The sequence below is a fragment of the Hemitrygon akajei genome, chromosome 23 (assembly GCF_048418815.1).
Source record: "Hemitrygon akajei chromosome 23, sHemAka1.3, whole genome shotgun sequence".
Lineage (NCBI taxonomy): Eukaryota > Metazoa > Chordata > Chondrichthyes > Myliobatiformes > Dasyatidae > Hemitrygon > Hemitrygon akajei.
Window position 1 is genome coordinate 54735699 of NC_133146.1, and position 24052 is coordinate 54759750.

The 24052-nt window shown below is 36.9% G+C and overlaps 1 protein-coding gene across 9 annotated transcripts in view; it reads left to right on the forward strand.

The window, feature by feature from the left end:
- The window catches only part of LOC140715460 (fibroblast growth factor receptor 2-like), a 182349-nt gene that overhangs the window by 132359 nt on the left and 25938 nt on the right, over nucleotides 1-24052 (forward strand). For 6 of the 9 annotated variants that reach the window (XM_073027689.1, XM_073027690.1, XM_073027686.1 and 3 more), the window contains 3 exons: nucleotides 13349-13539; nucleotides 14686-14836; nucleotides 18254-18456. In XM_073027689.1, coding sequence (XP_072883790.1) covers nucleotides 13349-13539; nucleotides 14686-14836; nucleotides 18254-18456 — 545 coding nt within the window. Of the gene's footprint in view, nucleotides 1-13348; nucleotides 13540-14685; nucleotides 14837-15490; nucleotides 15636-18253; nucleotides 18457-24052 lie in introns of all 9 variants that reach the window. The other 3 variants (XM_073027692.1, XM_073027691.1, XM_073027693.1) reach the window with 3 other exon arrangements.

Sequence of the window (24052 nt, forward strand, 5' to 3'; positions counted from 1 at the left end):
GATAAAAGACCCAAACTTGCTCACAGTACTCTAAGTGATGCCTCACCAGTGCTTTATAAATTTTCAACATTATATTTTTGCTTTTATATTCCAATCCTCTTGAAATGAATGCTAGCATTGAATTTGCCTTCCTCACTACAGACTCAACCTGCGAATTAACCTTTAGGGAATCTTGCACAAGAATTCCCAAGTCTCTTTGAATCTCAGTTTTTTTTTGCATTTTCTTTCCATTTAGAAAATAGTTAACCCTTTAATTTCTTCTACCAAAGTGCATGGTCACACAGTTCCCAACTCTGTATTTCATCTGCCATTTCTTTGCCCATTCTCCAAATCTGTCGTACTACCTGCCCTTCCACCTATTTTCATATCATCTGCAAACTTTTCAACAAAGCCATCAATTCCATCATCTAAATCATTGACATATAACATGAGAATCAGTCCCAACACAGACTCCGGTGGAACACCACTAGTCACTGGCAGCCAGCCACAAAAGGCTCACTTTATTCCCACCTTTTGCTCCCTACCAATCAGCCATAGCTTTATCCATGCTAGAATCTTCCCTGTAATACCATGGGCTTGTAGCTTGTTAATCAGCCTTGTGTAGCATCTTGTCAAAGGCCTTCTGAAAATCCAAGTACACATCAGCCAATTCTCCTTTGTCAATCCTGCTTGTTATTTCTTCAATGAATTCCAACAGAGTTGTCAGGCAGGATTTTCCCTTGAGGAAACCATGCTGACTATGGCCTATTGTATCACATGTCTCCAAATACCCTGAGACCTCCTCCTTAATAAACAATTCCTAAAGCGCCCCAACCACTGAGGTCAGATGAACTGGCCTATAGTTTCCTTTCTTCTGCCTCTCTCCCTTCTTGAAGAGTGGAGTGACATTTGCAATTTTCCTGTCTTCAGGAACAATTTCAAGATCTAGTGATTCTTGAAAGATCATTACTAATGCCTTCACAGTTTCCTCAGCCACATCTTTCAGAACTCTGGTGTATACACCATCTGGTCCAGGTAACTTTATCTACCTTCAGACCTTTTAGTTTCCATAAGAACCTTCTCTCTAGTTATGGTAACTTCACACACTTCATGACCCCTGACACCTGGAATTTCCATCATACTGCTACTTTCTTCTACATTGAAGACTGATGCAAAATACTTATTCAGTTCACCCACCATGCAACTCTCCAGCATTGTTTTCCAGCGGTCCAGTATCCACTTTTGCCTCTCTTTTACACTTTATGTATCTGAAGAAAGTTTTGATATCCTCTTTAATTTTATTGGCTAGCTTACTTTCATATTCCATCTTTACCTTCTTCATGGCTTATTTAGTTCCCATATGTTGGTATTTGAAAGCTTCCCAATCCTCTAGCTTCCCACTATTTTTTGCTCTATTATATGCTCTCTCTTTGGCTTTGACTTCTCTTGTTAGCCATGGTTGTGTCTTTTTTAGAAAACTCTTTGGGTTTTATATATATGCTTTGCCTTCCAAATTGCTTCCAGAAATTCCAGCCATTGCTGCTCTGCCAGTGTTTTTTCCAATCAATTCTGGCCAACACCTCTCTCATGCCTCAGTAATTCCTTTTGCTCCACTGTAATGGGCTAATACATCTGACTTTAGCTTCTCCTACTCAAATTTCAGAGTGAATTCAATCATATTATGATCACTTGTCCCTGAGGGTTCTTTTAACTTAAGGTCTCTTATCAATTCTGGTTTGTTGCACAACACTAGTCCAGAATAGCTATCCTCTGATGGCTCAACCATGAGCTGCTCTAAAAAGAGATTTCATAGGCACTCTAGAAATTCCTCCTCATGTAATACAGCACCAACCTGTTTTTCACAATCTATCTGCATATTGAAGTCCCCTGTGACTATTGTAAGATTGCCCTTTTGGAATGCATTTACTATCTCATGTTGTGATTTGTAGACCACATCCTTATTACTGTTTGGAGGTCTGTGTACAACTCCCATCAGGGTCTTTTTACCCTTGCAGTTCCTTAGCTCTATCCACAACGATTCAACACTTTCTGAACCTATGTCACCTCTTTCTAATGATTTGATTTAATTTTTTTTTACCAGCAGAGCAATGCCACCCCCTCTACCTTCCTGCCTATCCTTTCAATACAATGTAAGCCATTGGACGTTAAGCTCCCAGTTATAATCTTTCACCCATGATTCAGTGATGCCTACAACATCATACCTGCCAATCTGCAACTGTGCTGCAAGTTCATCAACTTTATTCCATATACTGCGCGCATTCAGATATAACTTCAATCCTATATTCTCCCTTTTTGATTTTGTCCACCTTTTACATTGCAACTCATCCTGTTGACTGCAATTTTGCCCAATCACCACCTCTCCACACTACACATTCCAAAACACTTTGCATTGTTTGCTGAAAATGGTGATGGCTGAGTTAAAATAGTTATCCTAATACCTTAGATTGGAGGAAACATTTTCATTTGGCCTCAGGCATTGGAAGAACACCAGTGATTTTATTTCTATCCTCGTTCTCTATTACATGAGTCATCTGAAACCATTAAAGTTGGAAGCCAAAGGACTGACTCACTTAAATGTTTTCAGATCAGTTTCAGCCAGTGAAGTTCTAAGTAAATTTATTGTCGAAGTACCTATATGTACACCATATACAACCTTTTGATTCATTTTGTTGGGGGCTTTTTCAGTAAATCCAAGAACCATAACAGAATTAATGAAAGAGCGCATCCAATAGGGCAGCCAAACAGCCAATGTGCAAAAACAACAAACTGTTCAAACACAAAGGAAAAAAAATAATAAAAATAAACAATCAAGAAATATAGAGAACAAGAGATGAATAGTTCTTGAATATGAGTCTATAAGTTGTGGGAACAGTTCAGCAATAGTATAAGTGATGTTGAGTGAAGCTACACCCAGTAGTTCAAGAGCTTGATAGTTGAGGGTATCCTCAATCTGGTGTTAGGAATCCTGATGCTAGTGTCGCACCTTCCTGATAGCAGCAACGAGAAGAGAGCATGACCTGGGTGGTGGGAGGTCCCCAATGAGGGATGCTGGTTTCCTGTGACAATGCTCTGTGTAGATGTGCTCAACTGTGAGGAGGGCTTTATCCCGATGGTCTGGGTCATATCCACTACTTCTTGTAGGACTTTCTGTTCAAGGGCTTGTTGTTCCCATACCAAGCTGTGATGCAACCAGTCAATATACTTTCCACTACACATCTATAAAAGTTTGTCAGAATTTTAGATGTCATGCCAAATATTTGCAAACCTCTAAGGAAGCAGAGGCACTGCTGTACTCTTTTTGTAATTACACTTGTGTGCTGGGCCCAGGACAGGTCCTCCAAAATTATAACACTGGGGAATCTTAAGTGCTGAGCCTCTGATCCCCTGATGAGGAATGGCTCATGGACCTCCAGTTTCCTCCTCTTGAAGTCAGTAATCACTGGAGGAAATGGATAATTTAGCATGCGATTAACAAAAAAAATTAGTCATGAACGAATAGTAGGATGATGGATTGAGAAACTGATAAGAGGAACAATAATTTATTGTTTTAGCTGCTGGTGCAAAACAGACCATACGCTTTGAAAGGCCAATGTCTTTTTAAAAAAAATTGATTTACAGTTTAATGCTTAATCCTGTAAAACTTCCATTAAGCAGATAATAATGTTCTTCCCAATTAAAAAGGTTAAAAATTTGTAGATTTTCATTAAAACACCAGATTATCGCATACAGTATAAAGATAATTATCTACCTTATGATGTAATAGACTTTATATTTGCAAGGTTTTTTTTATTTATAGGTTGAATTATATGAGCAGTCAAGACAGTACATAAAATAATATTTTACTTTTGCACTGGATTTGCTCTTCTAGAATTGGTTGTTCATCTTTTTTTTTCTAACTACTCATCTGCTCCATTTGAGTTTATTATTGATGGTTGTTCTAACATTGCCATTACTTACTTTGAGTACACTTAAAACTTAGCCCCTGTGGACTAAGAAGAAGTCACTTTTAGGCAAATGTACAAGCCTGTGCTTTTACTTAGCTGGTGTCTAAATGGCCCCTGGTGAGTGGCCCCAACATGCAATTTTGACAGGCGAATATATAGCTGTTGACTAAATTTTGACAGTTATGAGACTGACTTTGATGTATTTACCTCAGAGCATGGGGCTTAAAACAAGAAGAGACTAGGACCAAAGCACAAAAGAATTTACACTACATCTTGCTCTCAGGCAATTTGTTGTTAGGTGAATAAAGAGATTTTATTAAATCCATTGGCAACTGAAGGTATGTGATTTACACCTGGCACTGGCTGTGGTTGCATAGCTATAAGCAATGATTATGCAAATGGCATTGCAGAGAATGCAATTATTTTAATACTATCTGACAAGGGCCTAGCTCAAATATCCAGATAGTAATTTGAGGATGCAAGCAGGTAAGTGGCACATTGAATGAAAGTTTACTTTATTATTTCTAGTCTCAGTGGATTACAGTATAGATTGTAAATGTACGCTCATTATTCTTTTAGGTATGTTTTAATGCCTTAAACTTCACACTGTGATGGTTAACTTCATTTCTGCACTCTCTTTTGAATTTACTCTGAAGTTACAATGATTATTTGCTTTCAGCTTGGTTTAATTTCCTGGAATGTTTTTTTTGCTGTATGAGTATTTTTCTGTGAAAAGTAGAAATATACATTGCTCCAAAGCTGATCCAGGTTTCAAATTTTGAAAAAAAGAACAAATTTTATATTTAATCATTTAACCTATTAAAATCAGTCTCATGACAAAGAATATATAGCTATTGACTAATTCCTGACAGGAATAAGCCTGACTTTGATGTATGTTCACAATAAAATTCCTAACATAACTTTACCATAGGGTGATTTTAAAATGTCTTTGATTTTGCACTTTTATTTGCATATTTTAGAAGAAAATGGAAAAGCTCTATGCCATTTCAATCCAACCACACACTCTTAGAGCAGGGGTTTCCAACCTGGGGTCCACAGACTCCTCTGTAATGATAAGGATCCATGGCATAAAAAAGGTTGGGAACCCCTGCTCTTAGAGATTATCAAACAAGGCTCCATTTTTGAATACCACTTTGTTTTGCAAAATTGCTGGGAAAGTGAACTAATCTCTTGTGCACATCCTGCCCTTGTTTTTTTTTATTTTAAATTTATTAACAAAAGAAATATGCCCCAGAGGAGTTAAGTTGTCAGAATTTAGAAAGTTACATCACAAAACTGAAATTAGTTTATTAGATGTTGTATGACTAGTTACAGTTGTGATGACTGAAACTGCTTGAGAGAAGTGGTTAATGTAGAGTAGAAGTTTTATTTATGATTAGAATGACCATGAATACTCCTCATGTTCAGGTTAGTGTGACCACAAAAATTTCAGACTCTCTAATAATATCTGAAAGATATATTAGTTAGGTCAGTTTGACCTTAATGCTGTCTCATGATGATCTTCTAGCCATCTTGAATCTTTAAAATCTGGTATCCATTATTTGCTTTTTATTGAAACTCTCTTTATACTTCCTGCCTCAGTATTGAGATTGGGCCATTAACTTCTTGCCTGCCACCTGCTCAAAGATTAGCCATTAGAAAATACACTTCCTTCATATCAGGCCAGTGCTGGTGAGCTCGGAAACAGGAGATTGCCAGCCATTGGAATAATGTACACTTCTATCTTATTATTCTGCCTACAGGTTAAAAGTGGACATCTTTTCACTATCACTCTATATTTAAACAAAAAAAAACTTATTTTTGTAAATTCACCTTGGATGTCATAACACCAAATGGGTGACTGGAAATTGGCAGTCTATTTTTTCACAGGTTTGCTGCTGCACATTTTGCATTACGACCTGAAGCAAATTTAAGCCTTTCGTTTCTTCATTGATATTAGTAATAGAAAACTTATTCACAGACCAAAAGTTGGAGGAATTCAGCAGGTCAGGCAGTATCATGATGAAGGGTTTTGACCTGAAAGGTCGCCTCTTTATTCTTTTCTTTAGATGCTGCCTCATCTGAATTCCTCCAGCATTTTGAACATGTTACTCTGGATTTCAAGCAAAAAATGATGTGAGGCATGAAGAAAATAATAGCTGATTTAGCATATTTACTGAGTACTACTTGTAGTTACTGGGATTCCTGAGTTCTGCATGGCAATCTTGGTTTGAAGGCCCTGAAGAATGCTCCAAATAAAATGTTTGAATTAAAATCAGTTCAAATGAAAAATAAATACTAATACTTGTTCTTGTAAGCTTCTATATGTAAGAGAGACTTTTGGTGTAGTTTTGACTTGAACGCTACAATCAATTTGGCTGCTCCTTTTACATCCCCATTTCCTCCCCCCATCCCCACCACCTTGTGGGTTTTGCTTTCTGTTGAATTGACTGGAAGTATGAATACTACATGCGAGACCTGTAGGTATAGCAAGAGAATCAGTATAGAAATTCCCCACTACAAATTTTGTATCCCTTTAGCAACTAATTTTTAAGCAGAATTGAGAGACGTATCTGGGTGGAGTGCCATTCTGAAATCTTGGTACAGGTTGCACAGAAACCTTAAAAATGAAAAAATATATAGAAAATATTAGATTGTAAAGTTGACAACTAATTTACAACCCAGTTGTTAGTATAGAATGAAATGCAAAGTGATATCTTACAATATTTTAAATGAATCACCATCTTGACTTTAGTCATTTCCTTTTGTTAACATCTATCTTAAAATGAAGCAATTTAATTTTAAAAGTATCTAGATTTTGAGGCATTTATAATTTTTATTCTATTGCTCCACATTTCTAGAATATTATTAACATGACGGTTTTGATAATGCTTCAACCTACTTGACATTATCTCTTGTGATTGCTTATAAACACCTGATCCTGTTTAAATGTGCGCTTTAAATAAAGATCTAATATAACAGATTCTTAGGACATGTTGTTCTGTAAAATTAATCACCTTTTTGTGTGCAAGTGATGGAATATTTGATGGTTTATTTTTTCACAGCTTACATTAATGTTGGACAAAATATTTGGAGTTGTTAGTTGTTATAAATGTAGTGTAATTTATAGAACTTTACACCAGGGAAAAGACTATTTGTTCTGCAGATTTACATTGGTCTACAAAGAGAAATTCAGTTAGTTACAATTCCCAGCTTCTTCCTACAGTGATGCAAGTTTTTTTTTCTTCTGTTGCTACAGCTCATCATGCAATGTATCACTAATCTTGACCTGCCGAGTTATCAAAAATAGAAGCAAGAGAAGCACCTTGCAAATGCTTAGGTGGCAGATAATTTTATCTAGTGCCATTTACCCACAACCCTATCCCATGATTCCTTTTACATCCAAGAATCTATTACCTGCTGTTTTGAATGTAGTTGAAGAATAAGCATTCCTGTCTCTCTTGGGTAGAGATTCTAAAGATGGGAGCATCTAAGACCAGAGGACACAGCCTCAGAATAGGGTGCATCCAATTAGAATGCAGAGGAGGAGGAATTTCTTTAGCCAGAGATTGGTGAATCTGAGAAATTCATGTGGAGGCCAAGTCATTGGGAATATTTAAGGCAATTGTTGATAGATTCTTGAAGTCAGGGCATAAAGGGATACAGGGAGAAGGCAGGAAATTGGGGTTGAGAGGGAAATGGATCAGCCATGATGAAACGATGGAGCAGACACGAAGGGCCAAATGGCCTATTTCTACTCATTTATCTTATGGTTTTATTGACTAATCTTTGGCATTTTCGTTTTGGATCTGATCCCTCTTGTCACCCTTTAACATACTGGGGTCAACTTCAGGTTATTTGTTCAATTTAAATGATCTATAATTTCAAAGTTCCCAATTTGATCTTCTCTTGGTCTTTTTATCTGGTGCCAAAATAATATTTTGTATATCTCTAGTTGATTTTTTTTTGTAATTTATAAAACCAAGGACCTAGATACTTCATTAATTGCTTCATTAGCTTCTTGAGGTTCTTGTGCCCAGTCACCTCTTTATCTTTTTTAATAAAATCTCATGCATACAAAGAGCTTCAAGATAAATGTGCATGTATTTTAAAATTATGCGTTACTCAGCTTGACATTTAGTACATCCTATAAATTGAGTAGCAAATTTGGCATGCAGTTCATGATGAAAAATATTGGAAGTTTCCAGGGTTTAGATTCAAAATGTGAAATTATGGATTCTTAGTGATGCCAAATCTTTGCAAATTGCCTACATAAGATTATCAACTTGTGTTATGAATGCTGAATTGTTCCAGGAAAAAATGTTATGATTCCTTGCGTCTTTGGGAGTCAAGGATATGATGTATAAAGTTTTGAATTACATTTGGAGAAGATAAGCAAAAGTGACATGATGCTGGCAGGAATTTTAATATTTGGCTGTGGCTTCATGAGTTTAATTAGTGGCGGACCCAGTGCCAGCCAGCTGCCTGGTTTATTCTTCGCTCCTCCCCCCACAGTCAATCTCAATCTCACCTCAACACATCAGTGAACAAACACAATGAAATTAGTTTAGTTTACCCTCAGGTTTTTTCTGAAGACTGATGGCTTTAGTCAGTAGCAGACATGTTTAATTGTAGAAGGTGGAATGGTGAATGCAGTATCCCTATATATCATATCTTTAGGAAAACAGCCTATTGTTTTGCAAATGAAATACTTTCTCAGAGATACTTATAGAACTCTGGCACCAGGAGTTATTGTAGACAATTCAATTTTTAATCTGTATAAAGATTTTCTTTTACAATTTGAATTATCATTTTTTGAATTGGCCTTTGGAACTTAATGCAAAGTTTTCAGATGAACAACTAATACAATACACTGGTTTCAAAATTAATACATTTCATTTGTGTTGTAATGACATTACTACACAAGTATAAGGAACAGAGGCATGCAAAGGTCATTCAACTGCTTGTGCCTGGTCCATCTTTCATATCACTACTAATCTTTTACCTCAGCATTACCAACCCTGTATCTCTCTATTTCCTTAGTACACAAAAATCTGTTGTGAGTATTCTCAGCAACAAAGCCTCCAGAGTTCTCTTGGGTAGAGAATTCCAAAGGTTTGCTACGCAGTGGGTGAAGAAATTTCCTCTCGTCACTGTCCCAAACGACCAACCTTATTTTGAGACTGTGACCCCTGTAAGAATTTTGTATGTTTTGATAAGTTTACTTCCCATTAAAATCTCTGTTGAACTCTTGTGGGTACAGATGTTATCTGCTTAAAGTCTCTTCATGGGACAGAACCTGTCCCAGGATGTTGCAGTCCTTCTGTGCACAATATTCCGGAAGTAGTTCTTTACCATTACAGTGAGATGTACTTTTACTTATTCAGTTATTGCGATACAGCGCGGAATCAGCCCTTCGAGCTGCACCGCCAGGCATTCCCCCAATTTAATCCTAACCTAATCACAAGACAATTTACAATGACCAATTAACCTACCAACCGGTACAGTAGAGTTGTGCTTACCACTAAACTTTAAAATACTCTCGATTCTTCATGCAACTAAGGCCAACTTACCATTTGTCTTCTTAATGCCTCTGTTCACCTGTGTATTAATTTTCAATAATTTAAGTTCAAGGACACCCAGTGCCTCTGATTGCTAATGTCTTTCCCTCTTGCCTACCATTTCAAGAATGTACTGCCTTTCTGCCTTCGGTCCGAAACGTTAACTGTACTCTTTTCCTAGATGCTGTCTGGCCTGCTGAGTTCCTCCAGCATTTTGTGTGTGTTGCTCAGATTTCCAACATCAGCTGATTCTCTCTTGTCAATGTTCTGCCTTTCTAATTTTTTATATACCAAAGTGGTCAATCTCACATTTTTACCACATATTGCATCTACCATGGCTTTACCCATTTACTTAACTTTATATCCAAGCACAATTTCAAAAATATCATATGGTTTGTCAAGAATAATAAACAGTGCCAGTTACTAGAACTGTCATTGATATTTTTAACCATTCACAAAATCGGAGCATTTCTGGCAAAACCAATATCTTTAGCATTCTCTCCCCAAGGCATTAAGGAGGCTGAGTCATTGAGTATTTTCAGGGCAGAGATCGATGGCTTTTATTTAAAGTAGAGCAGGCATTGTTTCAGGTTCTTATGCCTGGCACTAAATACTCCTGTGTGAAAATTGGGTGAGAATTACTGTTTAGTTAGTGCTATGTGATAGCGTTGCTAAAGGTGGATTGTGCTGGAGCATGAAGTTAAAACTTGACCCTTCCATGTCCTATCCAGTTCAGACTCGAGCCTAAGGTCTTGTTGATACTTGACCCAATCCTGCCACATATGGCCATATCTTTCAGTCTTGGGTCAGGTAGCCAGGTGGGATGATAATTACTGTTGAAAGTTGTTACTTGCTGTGGGCATTAGACACTCTACTTGTATCTTTGAGGATTCATCTGCTTAGTGAGAGTTGGTGCTACCAACTCATTTGTGGCAATGGGCATAGTAGTTTCTGCTGCTGCTGCCTTCAGCATCAGTTCAAAGTGATATTCAACAATTGAGGAAGAGCTGTAATAGTAACGTGTATGTTTGATTCTTCATTTTTGACCTGAGAAAACAGAATCAAATACTGATGAATTTCAAAGTCATTTAGACTTGTTCTTCAATGGTAATGAAGATGTCTGGGATGTTGACTCGGGTATCTGCAATTTTCCTACATTGCTGCTGTGTTTGACTGTGTGGTAGTTCTCCCAATTTTTACATGTCTCCAGGTGTTACTGAAAAAGGCTTTTCTGGGTTGGCTGCACTGATTATCATATTAGACTCTGGTGCCAATGATGATGCCAGGTGGTGCGCCTAATTCTATTAAGATTTTACAAAGCGTGTGTTCAGATGGATTAGTTTTAATGCCATTTCAGAAGTCTGTTTAGAGTCAATCACACTAAAATATAATGGCATTGATTCCCACGGCTATCTTGACTATATATCAATTCCCACCTTGTCTCCAGTAAAAATTCCAATCCTTTTTCTCACTTCTTTTGCCTCTGCCGCAACTGTTCCCAGGACATTTAGAGATGTCCTGCTCCATTTCCTTCCTCCACCGATGATGCTGCCCTTACCGGCATCTCCATTTCCCAGATATCCACACGTCCCATCTTCCTGCTGCCCTAACAGGAGTAGAGTTTCTCTTGTTCTCGCATACCACCCCATGAGACTCCGTATCCAACACATCATTCTCCACAACTTCCAACATCTTTAATGGAACCCTACCACTATACACATTTTCACCTGCCCCCACTCTCCGCTTTCCATAGGGATCATTCCCTCCATGATTCCCTTGTTCATTTGTCCCTCCCCCTTAATCTCCCTTCTGGCACTTAACCCCTGCAAGTGGAACAATTGCTATACCTGCCCATCTATTTTCTTCCTCACCACCATTCAGGGCCCCAAATATTCCACCCAGGTGAGGCAACACTTCACCTGTGAATCTGTTGGGTCATCTACTATATCCGGTGCTCCTGATGTGGCCTTCTTTACATTGGGAAACTGCTTTGTCAAGCACCTGCACTCCATTTGCAAAAAGCAGTGTTTCCTAATGGCCAACCATTTTAATTACTATCCCCATTCCCATTCCAACATGTTGGCCCATGGCTTCTAGCTTGCCCTTCTTTCCTCCTCCCCCCCCCCCCCCCCCCCCATTTTGGCATCTTTCCCCTTCCTTTCCCGTCCTGATGAATGGTCTCAGCCCGAAATGTTGACTGTTTACTCTTTTCCATAGATGTTGTGCCTGACCTGCTGAGTTCTTCCAGCATTGTGTGTGTGTTGCTCTGGTATTTATTAACTCTTACTGATAATTAATGTATTTAATGTAATATATAAATATTCAATGGAAATTGCAATTAATGGCTACTAACCTGCTCTCACCAGAACCTTTTATCTAATTTGGAAATTCATGTTTTATTTCAATCAAATCAGATATAATAGTGTAATTTGTAACTACACAATCACAGTGTTCTGCTTATTTTTTTGTTAGATATGAAGAGAAAAGTAAATTTAAGAATAAAATGCAATTAAAGTCACTTAATGTTTCATGTCACTCAAGTAATCATCCTTAGTTTATTAACATCCGTCAATTAACAATATTTTTTGAAAAAAGGTTCTAGTGCTTTCCCAGTATATATGATGAATAAACTCAGTTGGGCTTCCAGCCAGGTACAGGTATTAATTTTAACCAACATTTTGTTGACAAACTCGAAGATGGCACAGTTTGTCATCAAAACGTCAGTTAAAATTGATACCTGTACCCAACTGGATGCTTGAGGAAAATTTTATTTTGAATATCTTAAACTTGTAAATTTGTTTTCCTATGCAATGTATATTGAGGCTTAAAACAGTTTTAAACTTTTAACTTGAAAATAGTTGTATTTTCCTCAGACAACTGAGAAAACGACAATGCTTTGAAGCAGTAATATAATGGTAACAGGAAGATAATTGAAATTTGTAGTTTAGAGTAAAAATCTTGGACTTAAAGGTTCAACATTTAACATTTGACTGATTGTACAGTGTTTTAAATGAGCTAATTGTGGCCTTATAATGTGGCAAGGTTGCCCCATGAATTTATTCCCTGTAGATGCCAGCATCTAGCCAAATATATTTGACTGTATCAAAGGTCTTATTGTAAACCAGAGACACCATTTCTTTGCAATGCACTCAAAATGTTTGCTTGTGAAAGATTCTGTTGGCAAATTCAAAACACCTATTTAGAAATGCTGGCAAGCTAATAAAAGTAATATATGCGGTGGTGTTGGTTCTCATGTATTTCTAAGCGTGCATCCTTAAAGCAGCTCTTTTAGTACCTCTCTGTTTTCTTTGGGGGTCTGAAGCTGTTCTGTGGTCTCCTTCCAAAGTTTAAAAGCATTTCAGAGCTTTTTAAACTAGATACTTTTTACAAGCCTCATAGCTATTAAAGTAGGATGTTGCTTCATACGTAATGGAAAAACAACTAAGAACAGCCATGCACTAACAACTCCCTATATTTAAAATTCTATTTCCATAAGGCAGGACATAATTTTTACTGTGTTCCAAGTAGTAGCTGAAACAGCAGTCCATAACGTTAATAGCTTTTTATATTCCTTTATACCATAAAGTTGGGTGAAGTAAATTTCTTTTGTTCTTGTAGCTATTTACAGTACTTCAGTACAAGCTTTATTTTTTCAAGTGTGCAGTAGTTTCCTGTTAACTATATTAATGGAATTTAAAATTTGAAAAATGTGAAGATGTTTGTTACATACAGTACTGCGCAGAAAGTCTTAGAAGCATATAGTTAGACTCTTTCACAGTATTGTATCATGTAATGTTTCATGTACCAACGCAATGTATGCTTGTTTTCTCAAATTTATTTCAGAGCGATCACCACACAGGCCTATTCTTCAAGCAGGATTGCCTGCTAACAAAACAGCATTGGTGGGAAGTGATGTGGAATTTGTGTGTAAAGTATTCAGTGATGCCCAGCCCCATATTCAATGGCTAAAGCATGTTGAAAAGAATGGAAGTAGATATGGTCCAGATGGAGCTCCTTACATCAATGTCTTAAAGGTCTGAAATTTTCTTTCAACTTGAATTTAATAAGGCTTTCGACTTGATAATTATGATGAATGACACTTGTAATCAATGAGGACAATGCATATTTGTATTTTGATGATCTGATATCCAATTTGTTTTAAATGGTAGCTAATTCTAATCCCAAGGATTTTTTTGCTTAAATTGATTTAGTTTTCTTCCAAAGTTCTATTTCAATGACAGCGAAAATACATTTACATTTTAACAGAATTAAAACAGTGTGCAAAACAGAGGGACTGTACATCTGACTGATCTGTAAGATAGTTCATTGGGCTCATTCTAGTGAGTTGCTTGCTACTCCACCATATATTCTTAGATAGAGCAGCACAGTGGTCTCTGAAGCTTCCTTCTGATCAAGGAGTCCCTATGCCGACCACAAACTGAGAATGGCAAGCTACACTCTTTGACTGACGGCTATGTGAGCCACATCCACAGGTTTAACCTGCTGTCCAGACTGTCACTAGACTTTCAATATCTCTGACATTCACAAGTACTGTACATAAAAATATTTTGCAATTTTTATTTAAATTAGATATTTATACAAAATTAAAAATATAATACTAAAGGATGATTATAAATAATCAAATACATTTAAATAAAATAAATATAGTTTTAGTCACTTCATTTCATTATCTAAACCTTGTTTAACTCTCTGAGCCATTTCTCTCCATTGAAGTAAAGGGAGTTGATGATCTTCTGTTAGGTTTAATCTATGGACTTCCCAATTTAACCACTGGAACAGAAGGAAGTCAGTGCTCTGCCTGGTGGACTTCATGAATTGTCAGTGTCAGAGCAGAGCTGGAAAAGTAGTGATCAGGCTTCAGAAATGTTTTAGATTGATGATCTAACCCTTGCTGACAGAAAGATACAACACTGGTTTGAAATGTGCCAAATAAACTGGTATAAGCTATCCATGCCATATCATCCATTCAGTGATTTTTTTTTTAACAAATTTTTTTTTCCTTCAGACCACAAATTGTGGAACATTTTTACAAAGAAAATAATTTCCTTTTATATCATAAAGTTATTTCATAAGAAGAATGATGCTGGTGGTGGGATATTAGCTCTGCTCATTCTAGAGCAGTGATGATATTTTTATCTTATGTTATTGGTTTGTTCTAGCATTCGGGAATAAATAGTTCCAATGCAGAAGTGCTGAATCTGTACAATGTGACTGAAGCGGACAGTGGCGAATATATATGTAAGGTCTCCAATTATATTGGAGCAGTCAATCAGTCTGCTTGGCTCACTGTTGCTCAATTCTCCCCAAAAGGTAACATCATTTAAAAAAAACAAAATCACAAAGCTCTGCCCATGGTAAATAAATTTAGGAAACAGCTGATTCATGCTTGGAAGATTGAAAGCAGCTTACAGAATCTTTGGGCTTTGGGTTATTAATGGTTTCTTAACTTCCTTTCCAAGATGCAACTTTATGCACGGTAGACATGGAAAAATATCCACAATATGTGGCTAAGCTATTCATAAGTGTCATTCAGTATTTTGTCAGTTAAACTGTACTTTCTTCATCACTATACCATTCTTCAATCTCCTGTGAATTTTCATTAGACTTCTTCATGAAGGTCATTCTAAATTTCCATCCTCATCTGTTTTACTTCCTCCTTCATTTCATTGCCTTCCTTGATTCTAAGTCAGAAATAATAAAAACACGTATTGTGGCTCTATTTTTCCATGAAGTAAATTGCATGCCTAGAAGGGTGAGTTAAGATGGTGATGGGTATCTGATTATTCCATACTACAAGCTTGAAGTTGGGTGCAAGCTTTGGATGAAGGGTTGTGGATAGGCACATACCTCCAACAGGTTGCTGCACCTCTGCTGTTTAGCAGCAATCCCCTGGTTTGTTGTCCCTGTCCACAAATATCTCATGATATCTTGCTTGTTTGTTTTTTGCTTTCCTTTTTCTTCTAGACTGCCGGTGTTAATACTACGGACAAAGAAATTGAGGTGCTCTATTTACGAAATGTAACTTTTGAGGATGCTGGGGAGTATACATGCTTGGCGGGTAATTCTATTGGGATTTCTCATCACTCTGCATGGTTGACAGTTGAGTCAGGTACATATGGCTTTCCTTCAATGGTTAATCTTTCACCTAAAGCAAAATTGACACTGCTTCCTATAGAGGAACTGGCAGGAGAACGAAAATGCAAAAATCCATTGTACCATATTATTTTTATTATTATAGATGGAAAGAATACAAATATAATTATTTGTATTTGATTAAATAATTAAAGGGAGAGTCACAATTACAGTTGCTCTTTTTGCCAATGTAATGCCAGTTCCCCTTCTGCAATGGAGCAGTTAATTCTTGGGAGTTTATTCAATGAATCAACTTTATTTCTTCATTGATTGCATGCATTCAATATGAGGTTCTGATTCATTTTCAGCGGGCATGGAAAGTCTTACTGAGCATGTTGAAATTGATACCATTTCTCTCTCTTATGAAATGGTCATCAGTGATATTTTTTAACTGATAATTGGCAGAAGGAAGGTGGCACTCTGCAAATAAGTTCAGATGAAACTTTTCCAATTATCAGTTGTCAATAAACTGCACCTGCTTGGTAATTCCCTCATAAAACTTCAATTCTGTTGGAGAATGACGGGCATTGGATTTGCAGGATGCAATGACAACTAATCTCTTTTCCCTGGAGAAGGAGACCTGTTAACCACACTGTTTGATCTGAATGAAGTGTTGAGGTTTTTTCTCCAAACACTATGACTGTCTTTTTAAGAATGCTACAAACCTTTGCTGTAGTTTCTAATTTCACAGACAATTGGGTAAAAACCTTTGCACAGCTTTGCTTTCATTAAGAATCTGGGATTGTGCCTTGTTTTATTTGCTTCTTGTTTCACCTTAAAGCTTTCAGAGGGCATTTTATGCTTCGTAGCTTTTGGCAGTACTTGTTATGGATGGCAGAAGCTTAAATAGCATTTATTATGCTAAATATATTGTGCTGTAGATGTAAGTTAATGATAAAATTTAAGGCACTGTCTAGCATGTTGAATGTTTTCTGCTTGTGAAATGTACATGAAACTGTGTAACAGAATATTTATCACTTTAACAAAAGCTGGTTCACATTAAGCCTTATAGCTAATACGAGCCTTGAACTTTGTACCAGAGCATGTCAAGTTTTAAATTTAATATCAATATTTATTACTGAATGCAACAGTTGTAGTGGAAAAGATGTCTGTCTGTTCAAACTGAAGAAATTATTAACGTATTAACTTTTCAGTTTTGTACTTGAATTTTAACTTGTGTTTGTTTTTTGCTACTTCCCCAGCTGCTAAAAGAGCTGGAGGCTGTATTTTTTCAAAAGTACTTTTGACTAGTTTTGCTGTAATCAATTTTTTTTTAAGTCACCTTGCCCTATGTCCCCCTATTTTTTGCATCCTGTGTCACTCTAGAATCCAGCACAATGATACGTACTATCATACTAAAAATACTGTATATATTTGTGGTTTTCCTCAGTCCCTGATTTCCTTCCTTTTCTTGTGGAGACATATGATTCCATAGATGTATAAAGACACCCAGCAAAATGGCTTTGCTTAATGTGTGGTCCCAGTGAATCTGTTATAGCAGTATTGCAGCCAAATAGGTTTTCTCAATTAGTACAACACCACACACAAAATGCTGATGGAACACAGCAGGCCAGGCAGCATCTATAAGGAGAAGCACTGTCAACGTTTCGGGCCGAGACGCTACGTTGGGACTAACCGAAAGGAAAGATAGTAAGAGATTTGAAAGTAGTGGGGGGAGGAGGAAATGCGAAATGATAAGAGAAGACCGGAGGGGGTGGGATGAAGCTAAGATAAGCTAAGGTATAGCACTTGTTCCGCTTACAAGGATAAGTGCCAGGAGGGAGATCAGTGGGAAGGGATGGGGGGGACGAGTGGACAAGGGAGTCACGTAGTCCCTCCCCCCACTGCTTTCAAATCTCTTACTACCTTTCCTTTCGCTTAGTCCTGGCGAAGGGTCTCGGCCCGAAACATCAACAGTGCTTCTCCTTATAGATGCTGCCTGGCCTGCTGTGTTCCACCAGCACTTTGTGTGTGTTGTTGTTTGAATTTCCAGCATCTGCAGATTTCCTCGTGTTTTCTCAATTAGTATTTTATCTGTTTTATTGAGACACAGCACAGAGTAGGCCCTTCTGGCCTTTTGAGCCGTGCTGCCCACCAGCCCTCCTTTTAATCCTAGCCTAATCACAGGACAATTTACAATGACCAATTAACCTACCAACTGGTACATCTTTGGGTTGTGGGAGGGAATCCATGTTACCACAGGGAGAACATACAAAAACTCCTTACAGATAGCAGTAGGAATTGAACTTGTGTCACCAGTACTGTAAAGCCACCACTGGGTAATGAACAGAAATGGAAACTTGTCCTTTATGCCATTGCATGGTGAGGTCACTTCAAAGGAGATGGCTACCCTACCAGTATGATACTTACTTCTGTAGAAGTAGAAGTTCTGTAGTTGTAGATGACTCTATATCATACTGGTGTACGTTTTACCAATGAAGCTATTTAAAGGGCATTCACAATTTTTTTCTAAACATTAAAACTACTCTTGAAGAATAGGGTTGTTAAATTAATGTGTTATTTCTATTTTAGTTGTCTTTCATATCCGAATCTTTATGCTAATATTTGACAATTGTTTCTTCACGTGTAATCCAGTTCCTGAAGACAAACCAAAGGGGTTGACCTCTCCTGACTATCTGGAAATAGTTATCTATTGCATTGGTGTTTTTGTAATCGCATGCATGGTGCTGACGGTTGTTATTTGCCGCATGAGGAGCACAGCCAAGAAGCCAGATTTCAATGCCCAGCCGACAGTGCACAAGCTGACCAAAAGCATCCCTCTGCGCAGACAGGTAACAGAAAGTAGATAAGAGAGCTCAAAAACCTTTACTTGACATAATATCCATTTATCATTCATTATTACTCAGCACTCCAGTCATGTCTCAGAAATAATCACTCAGGTTCCCCTCCTTCAATGACAGTAACGAAAAAATTGTATTTATTTTAAATTGACCTCTTCCAGTTTCCAGTGCCAACCTGTTTACCGCACATTAAGATTCTTATGAAATAACTACTCATTTCACCAGTAAGCAGTAGATGCAGTTCCTCAAGTATTTGTTTCATCCCATTACTTGTTTTATTTTCATAGTTTCATGCAATTTCATTTTTGTTTTGGAATTCTTTCAGCTGATGGACACGGTGTTCCAATTGCGTAAACAATTTTTAATTTGCACTTTGGATGATAAGGAATGACAGTTTCTTATTACTTTGTAGAGGTCTTGTTTGTTACCATTGCACTACTGTGCTCCACATGGTTAAGTTAATTGTGTAGGAATAGAATTCAAATGTTGGAAAATGGATTGGAATTATGAAAGTATTGGAGCAATCTATGGAGTTCCTGTTCCACCACTTGTTCTACTCTTGTGAGACAATCAAATCATCCAGCATTGGGGAAGGATATTCAGATTTGGAGAGTCACCACTCACTGCTTAAAGGAATATTGCAAGGTTGTTGTTGCTGTTGTATTGGCAAATCTCTTGTATCCAACCCTTCCTTCTATACCCCTGGTGCCTAAGTTTCACCAGAATCTTATTTGTTTTCTTAAACATTTCAAAATTAAACTGTTCGACTTTAATCTGTGATTTATTAACATGCAATTCAGGAATTGTATGTTCATAGGGTATTTAGGAATTCTGCATTTAATAGGGTTTTCTCTGACCTCCAAAATAACTTTGCATTGACTCAGTTGTGTCAGTAGGTGTTTTGCTTCACCAGACTTCAGCTTTAGAAGGCATGACCCCTTAAGTTTAATTATCTTAAAGTTTAATTATATTGCTGGTATAACTGAAGTGCACAGTTTAATACCCAACTAGTATATTTGTGGGACTATTTTAATTTTGAGTTATGAAATCTGGATTGGATGATAACATACAGACCAGCAATATGGTACAAAATTGAAAGATCTGGAACTGTCATTTTTTGACTTGGGAAGTTACATCTGAATACATTTGCCTGATTCCATAACTTAGGCAATCTCAAACATCACAATGACAATTAAAAGGGTGTTGAATTCCAGATTCTTCCTTTAATCTAAATCACTGATATTTGTTGATTATTTATCTCTGCCCCTTTTATAGACACTTGCTACATGCAAACTTGATATTATGTATGTATCTACATCAGTGCATTAAAATCTATTTTATATGTAAAAGTTAATCTTTATTTTTGTGAGAAGATGGCATTTAAATCCCATACTGCCTGTTGCCAGCTGAGAGAGGGTGAGCAGTTGATGTGGAGTAATGAGGGTGGCAACTTGGATTACCCAGGGGTACAACGGTGTGCAGTTCAAATGGCCTAGTTTACTTACCTGTTCAAAAACTATAAAAGTCTGCATCCAGGGTTTTTATTTGGCCTTATAAAAAATACATCAAGGCAATCCAGTCAAAATTTGTGGGTCATCAGGACCCACTGTCTATTTTAATTTAAACCAGTTTGGAAAAGCCACTGCAACATTGCCACCAGGTAACCATCAGGTGTGATCTGCAAGAAAGAAAGTGAGTACAAAAATGGTTTTGTTTTGTCCATTTAGAGGGCTTGTGTCTGTGCTCTGTTGTTACATGACTCGGTGACTCTAGAGCTAATGTCACCGTGCTCCTCCAGGCACGGCAAGGAAAGCTGTGTCTGTCTCAGACTGCACCGTGCATTTTCACCCCACTTTCTGCCAGTTAGTCGAATCAGAGCCATTATAGCAAAATATTTGGAAGAAAGTGGTTTTGTATTTGGCATAATTTACTTATTATCATTTAATTATTTCTGGTTTTATTTTGCTGTATTTCTACTCTATTCTTGGTTGGTGCAACTGTAACGAAACCCAATTTCCCTCGGGATCAGTAAAGTATGTCTGTCTGTCTGTCTGAAATAATCAATTAATTAAAACCAGCGTTTCCGATATGTGGCAAGAGTTAAAATGTTAAGTAACTGATCTCTTATGCATTTTCAAATCTTGTAACTTTCTCATCTTGGAATTAATATATAATATTGATTGTATTCACCCATTATGCCCTTTGAAATACTGCTGAGATGTGATCAATATGTTCATGTACCCTCTCTGCCAAACTGGACTTTCCTTGATAATACAGTCAAATGCAGTGATTCAAATCAGGAAATGAAATGTAACTGTTATATTAGTTCACATCCAGTTCTGTATTTTTCAGCTAAGCTAGCAATTGTGCCTGTGGGTTGTCCATCTCTTTCCTGAATGATAAAACTATGTTAATTTTATGAGCTCTGGTAAAGGTGCTGCTTTGTATATAGATCTTCTAAAAAGGTTCAGTGTTGCTTACTTATAGGCTGCAAATGTCTGCTACATCCCTTTAAAACCTTTTGTTTAGTTTCCTGTTTTCCAGTTAAACATTGAACTAATCTTTTGAATATTACGCAAGGAAAATTTGCTGCAGAATGTGGCTTTCATTGTTAATCTTCATGTGGTCCTTTAGCCTATAAATAGTTAAAAGTCTTAATCCCGACCTGCTGCACATGGTGCAACCCTGGTGACAGGATGTGATAATACCAAAGGAATTCTATGTATGCATGCATGACTCTATTCTGTCACCTCGAACTGCCAGATGTCACCCCAAATTACATATCATTAGCTTTTCTTTCAGTCTTAACAGTGTAAATTAATAACCATTTTAAAAGTAGGTTTCATTAAGCGTGCATATTAGCATTTTTTTTGTAAAATGTGATTCTATTATATTAAGTTGACATAAGAAACCTCTTCAGTCGTTTTAGTGGCATTTGAGTGAAATTGTCTGTTGTCGGTAACAACATTGATTAGTGGAAACAATTTATAATCAAGTTATATTTGATAGTTTAGCTACTAGTTTTCTGTTGCAGACAAAACATTTATTGGTGATGTTTCCAAACTTTGTATGAAAACATTTTTCTAAACTATGTTTTTGTTGTATTGATCAATATGCTTAATTTGCAGTCATTTTCCTGAAAATTGATTTGTTCATCAGTGTAAGCCTTCAGGATATTCCAAAGAGATGTAGTTTTGGAAGCATTTACTTTTTTTTCTTTTAATTAGCAATACAAGGTTAGCCTGTAGTATTTTTAAGGAAATTATTGTAATTTCAAATGCTTATAGAGATTATACCACAAGCTAAACTTCGGTACTTTTTTAAAAAAAAGGTATTCAAACTGGTATTTTCCTCATAGTTTTTATTTAAACGATAAATTGAGACGAGAAGTTTAGTCAATGCAAACACTTGAACATGAGCAGCTTAAATTGTGAAAGTGGGAGCACATTTTCATTTTTTTTTAAATCGGATGGTGGACTTGCACAGGACAGCAGGTGGAAACATTTTGTTGGTATTTATCTTCATAATTTTTAATGTGCTTTTGGTTCCCTGTAAGTAATCATTAACTGCTTTTTGCATTCATTAGTTAAAACAGAGGACCTGGCACAAAGTGCATGATGATGGCTTTGTAATTGTATATATGAATATAAGTTACACCACACATTTAGAAGAAAAGAAAACATAATGTAAGGTGAAGTTGTGGAAAAATTTCTTGTCTGGATAACCTCCAGGAGTTTCAAGTACTCAATTACAAACATTCACAGCATGTGTGTTCCAAAAGCTGCAGTCAATGATTTGGGTTAAAACATATGATAGAAATTACAACCAAATGTGCCATAGGTAGTTGTAGCACTGCCAGTGAACTGCTGTAATGGACTGGAAAAAAGAAAAATAACAAAAAAATGACATAAATGTGGATACAAAATATGCTTCTCTCACCCTAAAAATTATTTGGCATCTACTGTATTTAATGTCAAGATGTAAAACAATACATTCTCTGTTTCAGTTCTTTTCAAACATGCTCCCTCATCTTGTGTTCTGTTGCGTTGATGTCTGCATAGTTGCTACTTTATGCCGTCATAGAGTTTTTGTCACTTTTGGCAACTGTCATCGCTTGGTCCAATTCCTACCAAATGTAAAGCCCATGGATGGAAGACAGTATGAGTCAAAAAACAAAGGAAGCTCGGGTCGGGCACTGAGAACTCTGTACTACAGAATGCCTAGAAGAGAGAAAAAGAGTAGATGGGAAATTAAAAACAGAGTTAAAATATGGCAAATAAAATCAAAGAAAATCCAAGCATATTTTATAATTATATAATTGCAAAAAAAAGAGTGCTAGCAGTTGAAAAGTTAATGTATAAATGTTAGTATATTATTTTTGCACGGGGTATGTATAAATTCTTAACTCCTGGCTATTTTCTCAAGAGAGGCTGCTACCTACAGCACCGCTAAGGAGGAAGAGTAAGAGAAAAATTAATGAGTTAGGCAACTTTGAAAGTATTTACATCATCAAGACCTAGTGAAATATATCCTGAAACGTTAATGAAGTAGGGAAACAAATTACGGATGTTCTGACCACTGTTTCTCAGTCCTTCCTAGCTATAAGAATGGTACCAAAGGGCAGTGTCACTGCTAATGTTGTACCATTAAAATAACAGGAGGGTAAAAGACCATGTATCACAGGGCAAAATTCAAAGTAAATTTATTATCAAAGTGCGCATATGTCACCATATACAACCCTGAGATTTATTTTCTTAATAAGTCCATAGAATAATAACCATAACAGAATTGATTAAAGATCACGCCAACTTGGACATTCAACCAGTGTGCAAAAGACAACAAACCATGCAATTACAAAAATAAAGAAATAATAATAAATAAGCAATAAATATTGAGAATTTGAGATGAAGAGTCCTTGAAATTAGTCCATGGGTTGTGGGACTGTTTCAATGATGGGGCAAGTGAAGTTTGGTTCAAGAGCCTGATGTCTGAGGGATAGTAACTGTTCCTGAACCTGATGGTGCGAGTCCTGAGGCTCCTGTACCTTCTTCCTGATGGCAGTAGTGAAAAAGACAGCATGTCGTGGGTGGTGGGGGTCCCTGATGATGGATGCTGATTTCCTGCGATGGCTTTTTATGTAGCTGTGTTCAATGGTGGGGAGAGCTTTACCCATGATGGACTGGGCCATATCCACTACTTTTTTTAAAAAGTTCGTTAAACTTAAGAGGTGGGCAAATTATCAAGAACATTCCAAGGATCGGCATTGACCTTTCTTTAGGAAGGTATGGGTTAACAAAGGGCATTTAGCATAATTTGGTAAAGAAGCATTGTATTTGAGCAATATGGTTGAATATTTTGAGGAAGGATTAATGACAGTGGTTTGTTTGGTGGAGTCTGCACAGATTTTAGCAATGCTTTTGAGAAAGATCCACATGCAGGCTGGTCAGACAATAAAAACCCATGGGATGAAAGAAATAGTGGCATATTGGATCTCAGCTGGCTCAGTGATAGGATGAATAGCTGATGATTGGTAAAATTGATATTTTAATCACAGAAGGTTTATGACAAAAAAAAGGCTATTTGGCCTTTTCTG